The 21,098-nt window shown below is 49.0% G+C and overlaps 1 protein-coding gene across 2 annotated transcripts in view; it reads right to left on the bottom strand.

The window, feature by feature from the left end:
• The window catches only part of LMBR1L (limb development membrane protein 1 like), a 64,974-nt gene that overhangs the window by 27,749 nt on the left and 16,127 nt on the right, over window positions 1-21,098 (bottom strand). For both annotated transcript variants that reach the window (XR_003941480.1, XM_030196817.1), the window contains exons 2-10: window positions 20,688-20,772; window positions 18,380-18,413; window positions 10,674-10,813; window positions 9,135-9,238; window positions 8,907-9,033; window positions 3,951-4,019; window positions 2,130-2,194; window positions 1,649-1,721; window positions 1,477-1,560 (exon numbers count right to left, since the gene is read on the bottom strand). Coding sequence is in view for 1 of the 2 variants with exons in the window: in XM_030196817.1 (XP_030052677.1) it covers window positions 1,477-1,560; window positions 1,649-1,721; window positions 2,130-2,194; window positions 3,951-4,019; window positions 8,907-9,033; window positions 9,135-9,238; window positions 10,674-10,813; window positions 18,380-18,413; window positions 20,688-20,772 (781 nt within the window). In the remaining variant the exon portion in view is untranslated. The remainder of the gene's footprint in view (window positions 1-1,476; window positions 1,561-1,648; window positions 1,722-2,129; window positions 2,195-3,950; window positions 4,020-8,906; window positions 9,034-9,134; window positions 9,239-10,673; window positions 10,814-18,379; window positions 18,414-20,687; window positions 20,773-21,098) is intronic.

Below are 21,098 nucleotides of genomic sequence, written 5' to 3'. Positions count from 1 at the left end.
CTGTTCCGGGGCAGAGGGAGCATGGAACGAACGACGGACAGGCGCGCGCATGACACCTCCCCCCCCCCCCCCCCCCCCAGCAACGTGCACCCGGGGGGTCCTTTCGCGCTTCCTTCCTTCCTTCTCGTGTGCTTCAGCTGTGTCAGAAAAGCTGCCCAAGTCTGCATGGTTGTTATCCTCCCCTTTCCAAAGGGCAAAGCAAAGCAGCATCCAATGGCGTGAGCCGATGTGAAGCCCCCTGAAGGGTAGCTCCCTGTCTCCGTGCAGCAGCAGGCGGACAGTGAGCAGAACCTCTCCCTGCGAGGAGGCCAGTCGGTGGTAGCTTCCGGGCTGTGGGGATTGGCCGGTTTCAGCCCTTTCCCGCCCTCCGCCTGCTTTTCATTGAGCACAGCTGCAGCGGAGGGAGCAGGGAGTGCAGAGGTGCTGGGGGCGACTCGCGGGCGGCTGCAGAGACTGTTCAGCACGCAGAAGGGGGGCAGATCGCGCTGCATCCGGGGGGGGGGGGGCGCATCGGCGATCCGTCCCGGGTGTCAGCCCCCCTAGGAACGCCACTGCACTTGGTGCAAGTGCTGATAACGGAACAGTGCTCTAACCAATGACCCAAAGTCCAGAAGGGGGCAAACAGACCACTCAGCATGACCAAGATCCAGTGCCAACCTTGAAAGTCACCTTCTGTTTTAGTCAAGGCAGTCTGTTTGCAGAATAATTAAAATATATAAAACTAACCTGGTCATTGTTTTAAGATGTAAAAAAAAAAAAAAAGTCTCAAATGCATACTCAATGGCAGCCATCCTAAAAATTAGATTTGGGCACTTGAGACTGAGCCAGTGTTAAACAGCTGTGCCCTAAACCCTAAGTAACCTGGGTTAGAATTAATTAAGTACTTGTCCTTAGCCTGGAACACAGCTAATATTCCCCACACACTATAAACCCACCAATGCAGCTGTTCTGTAGACTGCTCCTACCCAGGGGCATAGCTAGGTGGGTCGACGGGGGCATGGGCCTCCCTGCTTTTACCCCCCCGCCGACCCTCCCCCACCGTTGTCAGGTACCTTTGCTGGCGGGGGTCCCCAACCCCCGCCAGCCGAAGTCCTCTTTAGTACTGGTCTCTGGCGCGTTGCTGATCTGGATTCTGTTTCTGTGAGTCCTGACATCCTGCAAGTAAGAACGTGCAGGATGTCAGGACTCACAGAAACAGAATCTAGATCAGCGAACGCGCTGGACTTGGAGACCGGCGCTGAAGGGGATCGGCTGATGGGGGTTGGGGACCCCATCCAGCAAAGGTACCTGGCGGGGGAGGGTTGGTGGCGGCGGGAGGGGGAGTCAAAAGGGACGGAGGAGGGGTGGTGCCGTGGAGGGGGGGGCTAAAATGTGCCCCCTCACCTCGGGCTCTGGACTTCCCTCCCGCTGAAGTCTGGCTACGCCCCTGCTCCCACCACCTCACTGCTCACTCAGTCTAACTTCTGCTCAGCTTACCCAGGGTTTTTTTCTGAGCCCGGATAGCAAGGAACTGTTTCTTCAGCACAGCCATATTCAAATTCAGCCAGCAGGACGTTTTACCTATGAAAGACAGACAGTGCAATTTAACATGTCAGCCTAGGCACCCAGAGGAACAGAACAAAGCAAACTGTTTAGGGCTTTTCCATACCAGAAATTTTGCGGTATACAGCAGCCTCCTCGAAAGCTGTACAGCTTAGTCGCTCATCCAAATCCTCCAACAGCTGTGTGGGGAAAGATCAAATCCATCATCTCTCAGACACTAAAGTTTGCATGCACCCAGCAGAGTCGAGCATATGACTCGGTGTAATGTTTCATTGTTAGGGCTGAAAGTGGCTCCTTTACCCTCTCCCCCTCCCCCCCCAAATCTTAAAACACAATGGCAGAAATAATAGTAATAAAAATAAATAAATAAAAAAAAGTCAGCTATATCACCAAAATTTTGTCCAAAATTTTGTTACAGGATATTTCTATACCAGAACAAAATAAAGAACCATTAACATATGAAGTTACTGACATTGTGTAAACTCAGATTTTACCACATGCTGCCTGATCGACTATGCTCACCACTTGGGAAGTATGGGACAGCGCTCAGGCAAGCCCCAGCAACAAGAATATCAAAAAGTCCTTACCCGAGGTTTCACCAGTAGTGTCCCTGTTACTGTAAACATGCGGGATAGGCCCAACGGAGTACAAACTGCGGATACAAGACACACACTTCCTTAGTTATCAGCCTCCACTAGCCACCAGGTGGCACTGTATACCTCTTCTGCTTCTGTTCTGAGCACACAGGGGGAGGACTCCGCTTTAGCAAGTATGAAGAACTAAACCCATGCCTCCCCCTCAAGAACACTGCAGCCTTATGTAGAGTCCATGAAGGATAAGCAGAGGCCCACTGAGCCCAGTCCTTGAATCTCTGAACATATGGTTAGAGCAAAATGGGAAAACTACTTGACTCCCTTTACCATCTCTGGCCTGCAAATACTATAGACCTAAGGTCACTGCTAGCTCCTGAGGCTATGTAGAGTGCTGTAAGTTCACTGGAGAAAGGAGCAGAGCTTCCTGGGAAATTCAGACACTGATGCAGCCAGGGCCGGTCTTAGGCAGGGGCGAGTGCACAACAGGGGCGTATCTGCGTTGGGGCCACAGGGGCCTGGGCCCCCGCAGATTTCGCCCTGGACCCCCCTACCATCAACCCTCTCCACCTCCCCCTCCATCCTGCACGCCCGCCACCAACCCGTCGCCGATCTTTGCTGGCGGGGGACCCCAAGCCCCCGCCAGCCGAAGTCCTCTCTTCCGTGCAGGATGCAAGTTGCAACGCTTCCTGTTCTTCTGAGTCTGACGTCCTGCACGACGTCAGACTCAGAATTTGGAACTCAGTCTGACGTCCTGCACGTTGTACGTGCAGGACGTCAGACTCAGAAGAACAGGAAGCATTGCAACTTGCAGCCTGCATGGAAGAGAGGACCTCGGCTGGCGGGGGGTTGGGGTCCCCGGCCAGCAAAGGTAAGTGACAGCAGCGGGGGAGGGTTGGCGGCGGAGAGTGTCATTGGTGGCGAGGGGGGGGGTCTGGCAGTGGCGGGGGGGTCCGGAAATGGCGGGGGGGGGGGGGGTAAAATGTGCCCCCTCCCTCTGGCTCTGGCCCCCCCTACCGCCAGAGTCCAGATACGCCCCTGGTGCACAGGGCCTCGTGCTCAAAGGGCCCCCGCGGCACGCCTCAACTCCGCCTCCTCCCATCCCGCTCCAGGTGCTCTCGTCTCAAGTCCGCTCCGATGACTCCCACCAGATCCATCCAACAGTAGTGAGTGAGTGTGAGCCAGAAGGCTCTGCAGCAGTGCTCCCCGCTTCAGCGCCACGACAGCACACGCGCACCTAGACCTGGTCTCCTGGCTGGCCTGGCCACACCACCTCACCTGACCCCAGCCGTGAAAGAGACTGCTGTCTGCTGCAGTAGTTGCTCCGTCCTCTGATGCCTGGCCTGCCCACCATGACCTGGTCTGCTGTGTCTCTCCTCTGCAGCCACTGTGATGCGCGCTGGAGGCTGGACATGGGATGGGAGGGCAGGGCAAGGCAGAGGAGAAATCGCTGTTCATGGATGGGAGGGGAGAATCGCTGGACATGGAGGGGAGGGCAGGGCAGAGGAGAATCGCTGGAGGGAGGCTGAACATGGATGGGATGGGAGGGCAGGGCAAGGCAGAGGAGAATCGCTGTTCATGAATGGGATGGGAGGGGAGAATCGCAGAACACGGATGGGGTGTAGCTAGGGGTGGGCGTGGCTAGGTCAGGGGTGGGGCTAGGATGAGGCCCCACCAAATTGGTCTGCACAGGGCCCCACACTTGCTAAGACCGGCCCTGGATGCAGCACATCTTTCTCCGAGGCCCAAATGTTACGCTCTCACTACTTACTGTAGGAAGACCCACCACCAAGCATCCACTCTAAAACAGATACTTACACAGGAGCAGCAGCACCCCAAAGAGGGAGATACAGGAATACAAATAAGGAAGGTAATACTCCCACAGATCTGAAACAAGAACAGATAATAGGTCACAATGCTGACACAACACTCAAACAAAACTCTAAAAATAAGTTACCTGTACTGAGTGTTCTCCAAGGACAGCAAGATAAAAATCAGACAGAGGTCATCACGACAGCACTAGTTTGAATCTGCTCTTCTAGAGCTAGGGACAGACTGGGAAGGGGGGGGGGGGGGAGGAGGAGCAATCAGTGACACTTCCTGTCTGCCTGAAGTTGGAGACACTGCCTGCTAGTAGCATTTGGGACCCCCTCCCAAGTTTCTGCCCTGGGCTTCAGCATGTCTATCACTGTCCCTGCCCCCCCCCCCCTCAAAAAAAAAAAAAAAAAGCTTAGAATGTTTTCTGGGCACGTGCAAGTGTTCCTGCCTGTGTCTCATTTGATTCCCAACTCAATGTATGTTGAATAGATGTAAACTGCTTCAATCACAAGGCAGAAGTGGGAGGAACTGTGAGGCTAAGTTATCCTACTGTCCAGAGAACCCCCAGTACAGGTAAGTAACCTTGCCTTCTCTATGGACAAGCAGGAAATACATTGGCCATATATGGGTAACTCCCAAGCCAAGGGTGCAAGGGTGGATGGTATTCGGAATGTTGGTAAGAAACTGAGCTGCTGTTGCTGTGGTAGCTTGAAGTTAGGCAAAAGAAAGTTCTAGAAGACACTAACTAAAGGAACTTTGGTTCTGGAGGACTGACCCAAGGAATGGCTGTCTGAAAGTACCTTTGCAGATGTCAGTTATGGTTTAGGAGCAGAGAACGGCTATGGACATGGCCATCAGCCACAATTAAGGAACTTTCACTATTGAAAGTATTAGTAGAAGAATGCCATATAATCAGAAGTCCATGTTTGCTGACAGCAAGGCCAATCTCAATTGAGGTCATAAGACAGGATGCACTGAAAGCTCTCCTGTGAGGCTGTGTTCCTCATAAGGAGTACAGCAGTGCACAATTTAGGACAGGGATGGCAACCACAGTCCGAGGGCCACAACCCAGTCGGGTTTTCAAGATTTCCACAATCAATATGCATGAGATCTATTTGCATACAATGGGGGCAGCACAGGCAAACCAATTTCATACATATTCGCTGTGGAAATCTTGAAAACTCAAGAACTCAACTGGGTTGTGGCCCTGGAGGTCCAAGGTTGCCCACTCCTGGTTTAGTTAATGTACCCCATCCTTCTGCTTTGTTCTGTGGTGAAGGGGAGAAGATGGGAAGTACATGGGTTGGAAGATGTGAACTATTGGGATGACTAAGAATTGAGGATGGATTTTAAGGGAGACCTTATCAATGTAAAACTAAGTAATGTGGATAATGGACCACAACTTTTGTTAATGTGATGATGAAGATGCCACATCTCAATAAAAGCCCAACATAGATAAATCTCAAATTGCTAGAGTGGTAATAGAACACAATGGGGCTCATTTTCAAAGCACTTAGACTTCCAAAGTTCCATAGGTTACTATGCAACTTTGTAAGTCTAAGAGCTTTGAAAATACGCCTCTATATGATCCAAACCTCAGTGGTGACTCATTTCACACGAACACCACTGGCTCGTGATTCACCTGGATCATCATCAGTTTGGCAGACATTAGTGGCCACTATTTTATTACTCAAAATATTTATTCATACTTTTTTTTGTCCTTTTATAAACTTTTTTATATTTATGTTTAGCAGTCTTAAAATTTTGAGACTACTGTAAGTGCACTTAATTCAGTAGTCGATCTGCGAGCATAATGGTGTTATTCTTCCATTCCGCGTCTTAAGACGCAGAGAGGCATATTTTCAAAGCACTTTGGGAGGCTAAGTTCCATAGGTTTCTATGGAACTTTGGGAGGCTAAGTGCTTTGAAAATGAGCCCCATACTGTATTCATCAACTACTGAATTAAGATAAGTGCATTTACAGTAGTTTCAAAGTTTTAAGACTATAATACAGATTTAGATTACTGTATATACTCAAATATAAATGAACATAACATTTTCCCCCAAAAAAGGGGAGAAAAAGCTTAACCCAAATATATATCAAGGGTCTATATTCCAGCGTTCCTTCCCTTTCATGCTCCCTTCCCTCTCTCCCCCATGGTGTCTGACAATTCCACCCTTCCCTCCTGATGTCCCTCCTCCTTTTTCACCCCCCCAAAACCAGTCGAGCTCTCACTTATGCCCTCCCTCCCCTTGAACAGACAAACACCTCTCCCAGACCCACCAGTAGGACCATCCCCCCCCCCCCCCCCCCGGGCCTACTGTACCACCCTGGTGGTCTAGTGATGCGTTGGGGCAGAAGCGATCTCCACTCATTCTGCCCATGCTGTCTCTATAGTAAAAATGGCTGTCACAACTTCCAACGGCACCTTCGTGAGAATGCTACTGGAAATACTGGATAAGACAATAACATGCTGGTTCACTGGTGGTCTATCAATTCCTTCCTTATCCTTAAACCTCCTTGGTCATACTCTTTTACCAGTTAGTTCTTTTAGGTATCTTGGTGTAACTCTCGACTCTCAACTAAATTTTTCTCAACAAATTTTTAGGTTATGTAAAACAGGCTTTTTTATCCTTCACAAACTTCGGTCGGTCCGTAGCTTCTTTGATTATGACACTTTTCATGCTTTGATCCCATGAGCGTAGCCAGACACCCAAGTTTGGGTGGGCAGCACTCCGTCTTGTCCTACAAGTGATTTGGTTTCTCCCTCTCTTGCCTGCATGCCATATGGTCTTTCAAACATCCCCTCTCACCCGTATACATATAAATAGCAGATTTTCACTGGCAGCAAAATGTTGTTGGGAGTTTTTGGCTGGTGGGGTTTGGGGTACCTGCCAGCCACATTATAGATGTGCTGCTACTTGGTGGGCCTGGGCCCACCCCAGCTCACCCTTGGCTACGCCACTGATCCTCTCTCCTCATCGCCAGGCTACATTATTGTAATATCATCTACCTTGGCTGCTCTTCTTCACTTCTTGGGAAACTCCAGACTCTCCAAAATACTGCACTTAAGTTGCTTCTCCATGCCCCAAAATCTATCATGTCTCTCGTCTCTCTCTCAAATCACATTAGCTCCAAGTTGATCAACAGATCATTTTTAAGACTCTCACAAGTGTCTTTAAAGGTTGGGACACTCCCCCGTTATCTCTCTAACCTTACTATTCCTTATTCCCCAGCATGTCTTCTTCGTTCTACAAAACGACCACCGATTATATCTCCCTAGTCCCCATTATGCACAACTGGAGTCTACTCAGCATTGGGCTTTCTTCTTTGCTGCCCTTTTCCTCTGGAACTCTATTCCTCTCTCAGTCCATTCTGAACTGTCATTTAAAAAATTCAAAACGATGCTCAAAACTTGGCTGTTTCAGCAAACATTTAATTCCACATAAGGCTTTATTGTTTCCTACCTGGTTCTTGCAATATCCCCTTCTTTCCCCCAGTGGCGTTCCTAGGGGGGCTGAGACCCCCGGGTGCAGCGCCCCCCCCCCCCGGTGCAGCGCGACCCCCCCCCTGGCGAAAGGACACCCCCACCCCAGCGAAAGAAACCCCCCACCCCGGGTGCCGCGCGCCAGTCAGCTTCCTTCGTTTCCATGCTTCCGCTGCCATGGAACAGGTTACTTCCTGTTCCGGGGCAGAGGGAGCATGGAAACGAAGGAAGCTGACCGGCGCGCGGCACCCCCACAGCGGCGTGCACCTGGGGCGGACTGCCCCCACCGCCCCCCCCCCTTGGTACGCCACTGCTTTCCCCTTTCTCCTGCCTTTTACTGTATGTGCAATTCCTTTTTGAATGATTGGTATCACGGAACACTGTCCAGTCAATTTTTGTAGTTCTTTTCCCATTTTCTTTGTTTTTAGAATTGTACACTGCTGTGATCTGCGAGTTAGTTAATGGGGTATAACAAACCCAAACTATAAATCATGGCAAAAAGCCACTTTTTTTACTACTGACAGGGCATGGGCAAGAATGAGTGGGGATCATTCCTGCCTCAATGCATCACTAGATCACAAGGGTAGTATGGTAAGCCCAGAGGGGGGAGGGAAGACAGTGGCAGCAGGGAAGAAGGAGGGACAACATAGGGAAGGAGGGAACAGAAAAGCCTGCTGACACTATGGGTGGAGGTGGGGTAGGTCTTGAATACAAACAGATTTAATTTTTAATTCCTTTTTTGGCCAAAAAATCTTGGTTTATATTCGAGCATATATAGTAGCTCTTCTAGGAAGGGAAACCATACTTGCTGAGGACAGAAAGAAACTACAAAAGGATAATTTGGCTGTGTCCTACTTCAGTTTTTGTATAGTTTTTTTTTTTTTAACATTTAATTGTTTTTATTGACAAACTCAAAATTGTACAACCAATATAAAAACTTTACAAAATCTTTTATACCCCCCCCATCCCCTGCCCCAGAATCCCTCCCTCATCCACCCCCTCCCCATGTTTTTGTATAGTTTTGTCTACCAACGGACTGGGGGGGGGGGTGAATATAACAAAAAGTTCATAGTGAATTCTCTAATGCCCAGCAATAGTTAATGCAGGCTACTGAGCAGAAGTGAAGGAATTTATGTTTTCAGAACCTGAAAGGACACCACAGATTTGGGGGGTGGGGGGCACAGACATAGTTGGGAACACTTGCACATGCTCACAAAGCTTTCTAGACTTTTCTGGAATCTAGGAGAAAAGATCTGATCTGGTGCTGCTGTGGCATCACTACCTGCATGGCTGGCTTACTGTTTGTCCATGGAGACCTTGTACTACAAGCCCTTCACCAGCTCAATAGGAAACGTCTCATCCTGACCCAGCAATTCTTCTCTCCCTCCCTCCCCCCCCTTAATCCCATATCTATGTCCAACTCCCTTCTCCTAATGTCTCCCTCTACTTCTCTGACCCAGGTACCCACCGTACAGGGATTCTCTGCTGGCCGCGCTGTCATCCACAATCGCCGATACCACCCACATAATCCCCAAGAGGAGCAGAGTCAGCAGCAGCAGAACGACAAAGGTCTCATAGACACGGGCCATGATCCCCTGCAGGGCAAGAATAGAAGCATGTCACAACATAACCTCAGGAAAAAAAAAAAAAAAAAAAAAAAAAGACACCTCACAAGTCATGTTACACCAATCCGTACCTTCTTAGAGCCTGCGAATCCTTCAGCTTCCGTGAAGAAATAAGCAAAGGGCATGAGGAAGATGAGGGAGAGGTTGGAGAACAGAAAGATCAAATTCCATAGTCCTGAGAAGATGGGATGGGAAAAAAAAAAAGAAAAACACATCAAGGATGCACACAGAAAGCACCTTCCAGTATAACACTGCAGGCTGCTGCAGAGTGGCAAAAGCATGGAGCCCCACATCATATCCTATCGACTATATGGAAGGTTTCTGGGTCTGGGTTCAAGTATCAAGTATCTTTTATTTCATATACCACTAAATCATACATCAGCATTTTGCTGACTGCTGCTGGCACTAAACATGGAAATTCAAGGCCAGGCTAGTTCCAGGCACTGGAATCAAATTTCTGGGTTTGCGTAGCCAGCTAACACATAGCTGGTTAAGTGCAATATTTACTCATGCCGGAATTCTGAGTAACTGCGGAGCGCAGAATTTGCAAAGAATTCCCCCAGTCATGCAAAATTCACAATTTGTCCGCAGAATGCCGCCCGCCCACTCGCCCTACTTGAGCACTGAACACCCCGATGGTCTAGTGGCCTCTTCAGAGGGCAGAAAAGAACCCCACTCTTTCCTGCCCCGCTGCCACCGCTCTCTCGCTGGTGTTGTGCTTTTTCAAAATGGCCACCGAGACTTCAAGTAGTAATCTCTGGAGATTTGAAGTCTCAGTGGCCATTTGGATAAAGCACAGCACCAGCGAGAGAGCGGCGGCAGCAGTGGGGCAGGAAAAAGTGGGGTTCTTTCCTGTCCCCAAAGAGGTTCTCCCGCTCCAGCTCCTCTTCCCCTACCTCACGGGTGAGTGCAGGGGTGGCTGGCGGGAGGGGCTGTAAAAAAAAAAAAAATGAGGATGCTGTGGGAGGGAGGGGGCTGCAAAAAAAATTTTGAAAGTTCCGTGTGCAGAATTTTGCATAATTTACAAACTTTGTCTGCAGAATTTTAAAATTTTGTTGCGCAGAATTCAGGCAGGAATAAACTGGGTATGGGTTACCACATAAAGATAGGAGGACTAACTTATGCAGTTAACCTAGCTTGCTGATTCCGCCACCAGAATGCTCATAAAAGAGACAGTTTTGAGTTTGCCACTAACCAGTTCAGTGCTGCTGAAAATGACCAGTTAGTCCCAAACAGGAGATTTTAACAGGCCAGGAGACATTTCTGGCTGGTTGAACTGCGTTGAATAGACACCAAAATATTTAAGCAGTGCACAAACAATAAAATAGGAGGAACAGAAAGTATGACATAGGAAATAGCTACAGTACAGATTCATATTTAGACTGTCATGCTCATAGGCCAAATATTTGTTTAAATGTTGTTTGTACTAAGACATCAGGAAAGACAATAAGGATGATCCTGGGTGCTACTTCAGCCACAAGCTGTACTATTAGATTGTCATGAATCACCAAGGTAAACAGTAAGTTTGGTTCCCATCTCTAGAACAAATTACTCTCTCTCTGCACTTACAGAGTGGAGGGGTCTGAGGCAATCTGAAAGCTAAAGCTCACCGTGGATGAGAGAGCCGTTCAGCCACTGGATGTAGTAGTTCTGGGGCAGGGAAAGCAGCACCTCATTACTGATGATGGAGAATGGAAGGAGGAGAACAGCCCCCAAGGACACAGCCAGCGTGAAGGTACACATTCCGAGCCTGCAATGGACGCAGAACATGCCCCGGTAAGACATTCAGAAGCAAAACTACACCAAATGCACACATGATCCGTGAACACCCCTCCCAAACCAAGAGAAGATAGATGACTACGTCAAGATTTTTGGTTATTTGTTTTTCTTGCTCTGGAAATTTGTTAGGAAAGCAGGATGGGAGACAACTGGGTAGCAAAAAGCACAGGATTGGAAAATGACTGTATTTAACCCTGGCACTAGACTGAGACAAGCAATTCCCCAGAATTCTCTCAGCTCTCCTGAGGCATCCCACACGGGGAACGCAGGTAGCTCTGCGTGAACAGGAGCTTGTTACTATGGTTCCACCCTCATTCGAGACCCATAGGGAATGTACAAACAGCCCTGTGACACACTACACACAGGATGTGAGCACTTCATTTGAGGCCATTTGCCAGCAGGCTGAGGTGAAAAAAAAAAAAAAAAGATGAAAAAGGAAGGAAATAGTAACAAACAGGCCTGACTGGCTTAGGCAGTTCAGCACGTTTTATGTCCTGCTTTGAATTCCTGTCTGGGACAATGATGATGAAAAAGGATTTTAGGAGAGAGGAAACTAAGCATTGTGCCCCAGTCCTCATAGGTGAGGCTCACAGGACAGGATCACTATGGTTTAGTCATGACCATCATCATGGCTGAAGGCTGAAAAGCAAAATGTCTGGATGTGAAATTTCCACTGCCATATTCACCTCAGTACAGCTCCCTGGGGCCTCTCTCTAGGGCTGCATGGCTCAGGGGAGGGTTCCGGTGCCAAACAAGGATCAAAAAGGTTAATCTCTCCCTTACAATGCCTGTGGCTGCCCTTTGTTTGAACAAGTGTTTTCAAACAGCTTTTTGTTTCTTCAGGCAGTGTGAAACGTCAATGTAATAGCTGCTAATATGGGAAATGGGACCGGTCTCTTATTGTCACCCGCCCAGCTAAGAAACAATGCAATTCTAAAGATTCCATCTTGCTCTTTGGTATCTAATCACTTCCCTGTTATCCTAAAATGTCAAGCTATTGTGGATGCAGTGCAGTCCAATCTGGTTTCTGCCCTTTACCTCCTAGAGAGACAGCTCTTGCCACAGACCTGCTTCATATCCTAATCCAGGAGAACCTTCTTCGCTTTGTCCTCCTCAGCCTAGTTGCTGATTTCAGGCAGCACTGTTGATCATTTACTTCTTGATGTTGCCTTTACTTGGATTCTGGTATCTCCTCACTCTTCATATCTTTAGGGCTTGATTTTATAATTCAGCTCCTAGACGGGAACTCCAGAAAGGGGCCTGCTTTAAGGCTCTTTTGTAAGGCTGTGTCTTTATAAAACAGGCTCAGAAGCAGCCCTGGGAGTGTGCAGATGCTCAGAAGCAGCTATAAATGTGTGCTTATGCACATACACTCATCTTATAAAATATGGGATACAGCACAACTGGCCTAAAATACACCCAGAGGCCCTAGGAACACCTTCACACAGGCTGAGTATAAGCCTGCCTTAAGAAGGGGCAACAGGACAGTCACACAGGGCTCCAAGCTTCTAGGGGCCCTGCGTTTAACCCAGTCATCACCTCCATTTCCCTCCCCTCCACCCCCAACAATGGTCCAGTGTCTCTGCCCCTCTCTCTGACCTCTCCCCAAGTTTACAGCTCACAAGTGGTAGAAGTGATTCACCTGCGTTGCTGGGGACCAGTTCTGGAAGCTTCCCTCTGCAGCATCCCGCTCCTTCTGATTTTCCTGTTTCCACAGGGATGGGATGCTACAGATGGAAGGTTCCAAAACCAGTCCCCGATAGCGCAAGTGAATCGCTTCTGCCACTGGCAAGCTGTAGACTCAGGGGCCCAGATGCATTAAACTTTAACGACCCTTTAACGAAGAAAATTTCAACCGTAGCATGCATTAAAGGCCATTTTCTGACGACGCCAGCAGCTAACAAAAACGGAATGCAAACGAGTAACTACCATTCTAATGTGGACAATTCGGAATGCACTAACCATACCGACGATTGCACCAAATCAGTTACCGTGATAAATTTAACGTAAGTTCAGAGCTGTCCTTAAGGCCTGAGCTGTCAGACACGCATCAAAACAAAAATGAAAAAAAGGATTGGGAGGGGGCAAAGGCGCTCATCAGGAGCGTCCTTTATGAGCGTCCTTGCCCCCCTCCCGCCCGAGGTCGCCACTGCTCCCTGCTCCCCCATGCTTAAAATTGTGCCTTTTGTAGGCAGCCCCGACTCCCCCTCTCCCTCCCTTCCTGCTTTTTTACAAAAAACAGCTCCTGCCATCCTCCGCCCCGAGGTCCCCTTGCGCCCCTCCCCGCCCGAGGTCGCCACTTCCCCCCACTTCCTAAAAATCAAAACTTTAAGCTGCCCCAGCCGGCCCCCTCCCTTCCTCCCCAGCTCCTCCTCCCGCAATCCTCCGCCCCGTGCCCTGCCCCCGCCGCCCCCCCTCCCCAGATGTCATCGCCGCCGTTCCCCCCCTCAGTCTTACCGGGCCGTGCCTCTCACCTCTGTGTGAGGGCGCTGCATGGGGAAGAACAGCTGATCGCCTCCTCTGCAGTCTCCGACGTCCCTCCTCCCTCCTGGGCCCGCCCTCGCCTGACGTAACCAGGTGAGGGTGGGCCCAGGAGGAAGGAAGAAGGAGGGGTATCGGAGACTGCAGAGGACGGAGGCGATCAGCTGTTCTTCCCATGCAGTGCCCTCACACAGATGTGAGCGGCGCTGCACGGCCCGGTAAGACGGAGGATGGCGGGAGGTGGAGCTGGGGAAAAAGAGAAGAGAGGAAGGGAGGGGGCCGGCCAGGGCAGCTTAAAGTTTTGATTTTTGGGAAGTGAGGGGAAGCGGGGAGCAGCGGTGACCTCGGGCGGGGGGGGGGGGGGGGGGCGCAAGGGGACCTCGGGGCGGAGGATGGCAGGAGCTGTTTTTTGTAAAAAAGCAGGAAAGGAGGGAGAGGGGGAGTCGGGGCTGCCTACAAAAGGCACAATTTTAAGCATGGGGGAGCGGGGAGCAGCGGCGACCTTGGGGGGGGGGGCAAGGACTCTCATAAAGGACGCTCCTGATGAGCGCCTTTGCCCCCCTCCAGAAACATGTGTTTTTGGGTTTGTTTTTTTTTGCTGTTTTGACATTTGGGACATGTGCAGAGCCGCCAGCATAACGCTTGGCTGCTCTGCACATGCTTTAGGGGCCGATTACCGACGGGGATTACACCAGTTTGATGCATTGTTCTATACAATACCGCACCGAACATGTGCGACTTGTTTTGTCGGTGCATTCTTCGTTTTTTAAAATTCGTTAGGGACTTTTACTTTTTAGTTTTTTTTTAACGTTTGGTTGATACATCTGGCCCAGGGAGACACCATTTAAGGTACAATATGTGTGTGTGTGTGTGTGTGTGTGTGGAGGGGGGGGGGGGGGGGCAGGGGTGTTTCAGTGAGAGAAGCAGATGCCACACCATGCTGGCGGTGATTGATTTGAACTCTTATGTCAGAGGGCCCCACCCACCTTGTCCGCATAGGCCCTGCTATTGCTAAGGTTGGCCCTAGGTGTACTTTACACAAGGGTGGTCACGTGGAGGGGCATTTTTGATAGCGCATCTAAGTCGGACTTTGGATATTTTGCGCTAAATGCCCAAATCCGAATAGAGAATATAACCATTTTTGAAAAAAGAAAAACATCATTTTTTTTTTTTTTTTCAAAAATACCATTTTGAACAAGGTTTTGTGAATTTATCTTTTCAGGCCAGTTTTGAAGAAAAAAAAAAAAAAAACCTGCACAAAATCAAGCTACTGGGATCTAGGAGGGACCAACATTTTTAGCAGACTTCACCCCCAGTCATCCCAGGAGAGCAATGGGGTACCCTAGGGTGCACTGCAGTGGACTTAAAATAAATGCTCCCAGGTACACACCTCACCGTTGCTCCCTTATCTTGTCTGCAGAGCCCTCCAAAACCCACCACCCCAACAGTACACCACTACAATAGACCTTATGGGTGAATGGGCACTTATATGTGGGTACTGTGGGTTTCTGGTGAGTTTTGGAGGGCTCACAGTTTCCACCACAAGCGGGACAGGTAGAGGGAGCTAGGGGCCCGAGTCCCCCGCTGCATACTACACTACTCCAGGGACCTATATGCTGCTCTAATAGACCTGGCTATAACATCTGAGGCTGGTGAGTCATATTTTTATTTACACTGGTGGGGGGGCGGTATTAGGTGATCACCCCTAATTCTCTCCAGTGGTCATCTGATTATTTAGGGCACCTTTTTGTGCCTTATTCGTTCTAAAATAAGGTCTAACTCAAGACAGTTTTAGTTCTGGGCGGTTTTGTTTTGTTCCATTATGGCTGAAAAACAAATAAGTCTTAGGAACACTAATATCCCGCTAATAACACACCCCTTTGAGATCTGGACACACTGCAGACGAACAGCATAGAAAAACATCTGAAAAAAAATAGGTTTAAAAAATACCAGTTTGTACGTTTTTGTGAGAAAAACGCCCAAATGCTGATTTATGTCACGTTTTAGAGGTTTTTCTCTTCGAAAATGAGTCTCATGTTATAAAACCCCCTGTATATTAAGAGGCTGTACACAGGGAAAGCCTATTATAAAAGTTACCTGCTTAGCATATCCTCTGGTGGATTCTCCTCTCTTGCTATACTATTAGCAGGGGAGCCTCAGGGCCCTCACTTCAAACTCATTTCCTCAGTGCTCCAATTTCTCACAGCTTTCCGTGCGACATTTAGGCTCATGATTCCCCCACTGACCTCTTAGCCAGAATTTTCACCCAGAATCTAGTCCCAAATCTTAGCCGGCTTCTCCAATACCAACATCTTAAGTTTAGCATGGCTAAGACGCAATTCTAATCTTTCCTCCCAAACCCAGGTCCCCCTTTAACGCTATGGATAAGACTATTATTCTTCTAAATCACCTCCACCCACAAACCTTGGTGTCATCTGACTCTGCACACATGCAAAATTGCTTCAAATGCATTTCTTGAAATCAATGCATTTCTTTCTCAACAGTAAGAAAACCGTTCTTCACTATTACCTCCTGTGCCTCTCACAGGTCGTCGTCCCCCCCCCCCCCCCCCACACACACACTTTACAGTTCATTTAAAATTCAGCCTGGCATGCTCATGAAGTCTTGTCTTTTATCAGTGTTTCCCAACAATTTGACACAGAAAAGTCACCACGGCCTCTCAGGGGGCAATTTTTCCAAATGGCACTTAATGTGCCAGCTTCATTCCAGCCCAGCTGAGGGCCAATCATACAGTCTGCCTGGCTCATATGGCAAGATTTGTGCTCCCATCTAATTAGAGTATGGCCAGAGTGAGGAGAGTGCATGGATCTGGTTTCCCCACTCTTGTCAGAGTCCTCATGTCCCTCTTTGATATATCCTGATACCTTGGAGTAGGGCCACGGGGGTGGGGGGGGGGGTGGGGGGAGGCAAAATTCCCTCCAAGGGGGGCCCAGCACCGGGGTCTCTCTCTCCTGCTCCTGACGGGACCCAAGTGATCGCATCCTGACAGGAGCAGGAGAGAGAAAACTCCAGCCCGCGGGCCCTCCTTGAAGGCTGGGGAGGACCCGGATTTACTCCAGTGCTGCTCTTCTGCCCATTGCTGCTTTTCCTCTCAGTTGCGCATGCTCAGTTTTGAAACTGAGCATGCCCCATCAGACAAGGTATTTAAATCTTGTTACGGCAATGGCAGTGATGGGGGGGGGGGGGGGGGGCAGCGGCCCTGCCCCGGTTCAGTCTCTCGGCAGCCCTGCCTTTGAGCAAAAAAACCCAAATTTAGGGAAGGACCAATGGACTTCCAAAACAAAACAAACAAAAAAAGAAACAGACCCAAAGGTCAAAAGGAATGTCTAATGTATTAACTATAATATACAACAGATTAGATTTGGGAGGCTGTATATCTGAAGAACACTGTTTTATCAAACAAGCTGCCTCTAATCCCTGGAAGTCTTATGTAAAGCTTGAATTTAGAGAGCTGTTAGCCTAGCAGGGTTTAAAAAAAGATTTGGATAGTTTCCTAAAAGAAAAGTCCATAAGCCATTATTAAGATGAACTTGGAAAAGTCCACTGCATATTTCTAGGATAAGCAGCATAAAATCTGTTTTACTGTTTTAGGATCTTGCCAGGTACGTGTGACCTGGATTGGCCACTGTTAGAAACAGGATACTGGGCTTGATGAACCTTTGGTCTGTCCCAGTATGGTAACTCTTATGTTCTTATGAGGCTACAGTTTACATTATATGCAGGTACTCTCCCTGTCCCTAGTGGGCTCACAAAGTTTTGTACTTGAGACAATGGAGGGTTAAGTGATTTGTCCAGGGTCACAAGGAGCAGCAGTGGGAACTGAACCCAGCTCTCCAGGTTCTCAGCCCACTGCACTAACCATTATGAGCATCCCACCCTTCACAACTCATTGCCCCGATATTCACTACAAACTGCTAATTCAAATCTGGTCCGGGACATTAGAAACACAGTAAGCCATTGCCTTCATCACATTCAGCATCAATCAATATCCTTCACTATCAATTAAAATGTTCTATTACGTACTGTGTTGACATTGTAACTAGTGTACAATGTCATACTTTGTATTGTTAGTTGAATATTTTTACTGCTGTAATTGCCTATTGCTCATGTTTGATCTATTCTTATTGTACACCGCCTTGAGTGAATTCCTTCAAAAAGGCGGTAAATAAATCTTAATAAATAAAGTAAATAAAATTGGCTCCTAAGGTTACTGATAGCAGAAAGGCTAGGTCTAAGGCATCATAATGCTACGTAATCAGCAAGCTTAACAAAAACACACAGACAGCAGGGCAAAGATCACGTACACCTGGGATTTGACCACTGAACATGTTCAAAGCTCAGAAGAACAGAGGGCATTTTGCTGCAGTCTGAGTAAACAGGAAGGGGTGGGCCACCAAGCAGAGTCCCCACCGTACTACACATCGGGTCCAGCATGACACAGACCATCACCAGCCACCGTCTGCTCAATTGGTGCCTTTCTGGCATATTATCCGTCTCACAGAACATGCAGAGCAGTGGCGTAGCTACGTGGGGCCACGGGGGCCTGGGCCCCCGTAGATTTGGCCCTGGACCCCCCTGCCGTCAACCCTCTCGACCCCCCATCCCGCCGACAACCCGCCGTCGCCTACCTTTGCTGGCGGGGGACCCCAACCCCCGCCAGCAGAGGTCCTCTTCTTCCAGCGCAAGAAGAGGACCTCGGCTGGCGGGGGTTGGGGTCCCCCGCCAGCAAAGGTAGGCGACGGTGGGGGTGGGGGGGGTCGAGAGGGTCATCGGCGGGGGGGGGGGGGCTAAAATGTTCCTCTTCACCTCTCTGGACCCCCCTCCCGCCGGTCTGACTACGCCCCTGGTGCAGAGGGGCAGAATCCCAGGCACCAGTGTGCAAAAGTGCATTTCCTAATCTGTGTAGACCCTGAGGGAGCCCCCCTTATTGTGCCCTATCCACAGGCACCACTGCAGTCCCATCAACTTGTTTGGAACACATATGGGGGAAAAAAAGGAAGGAAGGGACAGAACAGAACAGAAAAAATGCACTTACGCAATTCTGTTAACTGCTGCGTCTTCATCGTCCACTGCAAAGAGAAAGCAGAGACCACCACTCTGAACAGAAATCCACAGCTCAAAGGCAACACATATACACTGGCTGAGCACAAGCTCTGGACACGAAATGGGATAAGGGAACAGACTGCTGGGAAGAGCCGAAATGGTCAGAGATGTATTCTGCCTTATCCTGAGCAGTAACGGGAATCTCACCGGGAAGGAACAGAAACAGGCTATAACAAACGCTAGGACAAACATCTTATTCTGTCCTGCAACCTTGGGGGGCCAATATTTAGACCACAGGAGGTAGCCAGGCTGCCTCCAGTGGTCGGCGGTCAGCCCCAATATTCAATGCTAGGCCTTTTCTGGTGACCGGCATTGAATATCCAGGTGTTTTTTGGGCCGGTTTCAACTTAATTGGCCAAGCAGATATTCAGCGCTGGCCAGTTAAGTTGAAACTGGCCAAAGATAGGCCTGCTATTTCAACAGCCTAATATGTCCGCCAAACTTAGCTGGCAATGCACTTGATATAACCGGTTATCCACTAAGTAACTGGCGATATTTAGTGAGAGAAAACCAGTTATCATCCACTGGACATCGCCGGATAGCTGGTTAAGTACCATTTAACTGGCTAGGAGCTGTTCCTGGCCAGTTAAATGGTTTTAAATAATCCACCGGTGGGTGTCTAAACAGCAGAGTCATGGAAAAGCTCCCTGTAGGGAGACTGCCACTGCTCCTTGCATCAGCTTCCAAGTAATGTTTACAGCCTTGCATCATTAGCAGGGGGAAAAAAAAAGCTACTTCTCCTCCTGGGAAGCCAATTTCAGACACTGAATACATCTCTGGGCTCAGTTCTGAAATTCCTTTCTCCTGGCCACAGATCAGAAGAAATGTTTATATATCTCTCAGTGTTCCAAGAATAAGGTGAATGCTTACAACACCCTCCCCTCGCTTCCCAGCACTGAATCTGGAGACCTCCCTCTGTAGACACAGATGAGGAGGCACTGGCAGTACTAGTACCAAGTCATCCAGAGGGGTAGCCATGTTCGGTTCACGGCGATAAACCGTACAGGCTGGTGATGTCTTACAGACTAACCAATCTATTAAGAAATGCTGAGGACAAGAGCCATTTAATCACATATGCACAACAGCTCCTGCACCCAAATCAACCAAAAGACCAAAACGAACAGCATGTGAACAGACCTTATAGGTATAATTTACTCCTGGGGTAAATCCTGTACAAAATTTTTAAATTTCTGTACAGTTCTACATTGCTTAGTTGTAGTGCTTTTGCACAGATTTTCCCCCATCATAAGGACTGAAATCCCCTCCTGCCCAGGCTCCAGCTTCCCTTGTTCCATGTGCCACTCCAACTGCAGTTCTTTTCCCTTTAACTCCCAGAAAAGCCCCCAAAGCAGGGTTGCCAGATGGAAAAAGTTTGTCAAGCCAGCCCAAAACCAGCACAAAGTCAATTTGCATGTGAATGACATCATAAATATTAATGCATCCATTTGCATATGAATTACATCATTAATGAGTCCATTTGCATACAAATGACATCATTAAGCCCACCTCCTGTGGGGCTTCTACTGGCTGGGGCCAGGGGAAAACCAGGCAAAAACCATGGTGGGCAAAAAAACCCGCCAGCGGGGCTTAAAAAAAGCCACCCAAAATCCTGCAACCCGCATACGGCGTGAAAAATCCGCAGCGGCTCGCAGAAAGGAGCCCAATTGGGCAAGAAACCCGCAGCCCTGGCAATACTACCCCAAAGTCTTCTGCATGCAGTGCCCAAACTTTCATTCTTCTTCTCCCCAGGCACACCCCTCCCCAAATCTCATTCTTTCTTTCTTCCCCTTTAACAAGCTATCATGCTGCCTCTCCCCTCCTCCCTGTAGCACACCCTCAAGCTTGATTTCTCCCCACACCAGTGGCAGTGTCAGCTTTCTAAGCCCCACCCCCACTGAAAAAATCCCCAAGACACACAATTGCCTTGCTCTGAACCCCCCCCCCCCCCCCAGTTGGGTTTAAGCCGGCTGAGGAGAAAGAGGAGGAAGTGACCTGATATGTAGTGGTTCAATTCTTCCTCCCTCTGCTGCGTGATCGTGATCGCTGTGGGAGAGTGAGAGAGGGACTCGATGCCGGCAGCTTCTTAGAATTCTGTGCCTTCTGCAGGGGTGGGGAATTCTGTGGCGAGCAATTGTACAGACTTTCCGTAGGAGTAAATGCTACCAACAGGTGCCATCTGCATACTCATAGAGCTACATGCAGCTATAACAGAGGGGGAAGGGGATGGATCACAGGCTTACCTGTTGTGAAGTCAGCATGCTTCTTAAACAGGGTGATGAGGAAGTAAGACAGGAGGTAGAGGATGGCAAACAGCAGGGAGCAGATCTGAGGGAAAAGAAAAGAAGGCAATAAGAGATTTCCCAGTAGTGTTTATATTGAAACCAACCTGCCCCTGCCCCCCCCCCCCCAATATAGGGGGCTGAACGCAGTACAAGAAGGGGGGGGAATGGAAATGGGACTTGATATATTGCCTTTCTGAGGTTTTTGCAACTACATTCAAAGCGGTTTACATATATTCAGGTACTTATTTTGTACCAGGGGCAATGGAGGGTTAAGTGACTTGCCCAGAGTCACAAGGAGCTGCAGTGGGAACTTAACTCAGTTCCCCAGGATCAAAGTCCACTGCACTAACCACTAGGCTACTCCTCCAC

The sequence above is a fragment of the Microcaecilia unicolor genome, chromosome 3 (assembly GCF_901765095.1).
Source record: "Microcaecilia unicolor chromosome 3, aMicUni1.1, whole genome shotgun sequence".
NCBI lineage: Eukaryota > Metazoa > Chordata > Amphibia > Gymnophiona > Siphonopidae > Microcaecilia > Microcaecilia unicolor.
The sequence above is the reverse complement of the archived record's forward strand: the minus strand, read 5'-3'. Positions and strand labels throughout refer to the sequence as shown.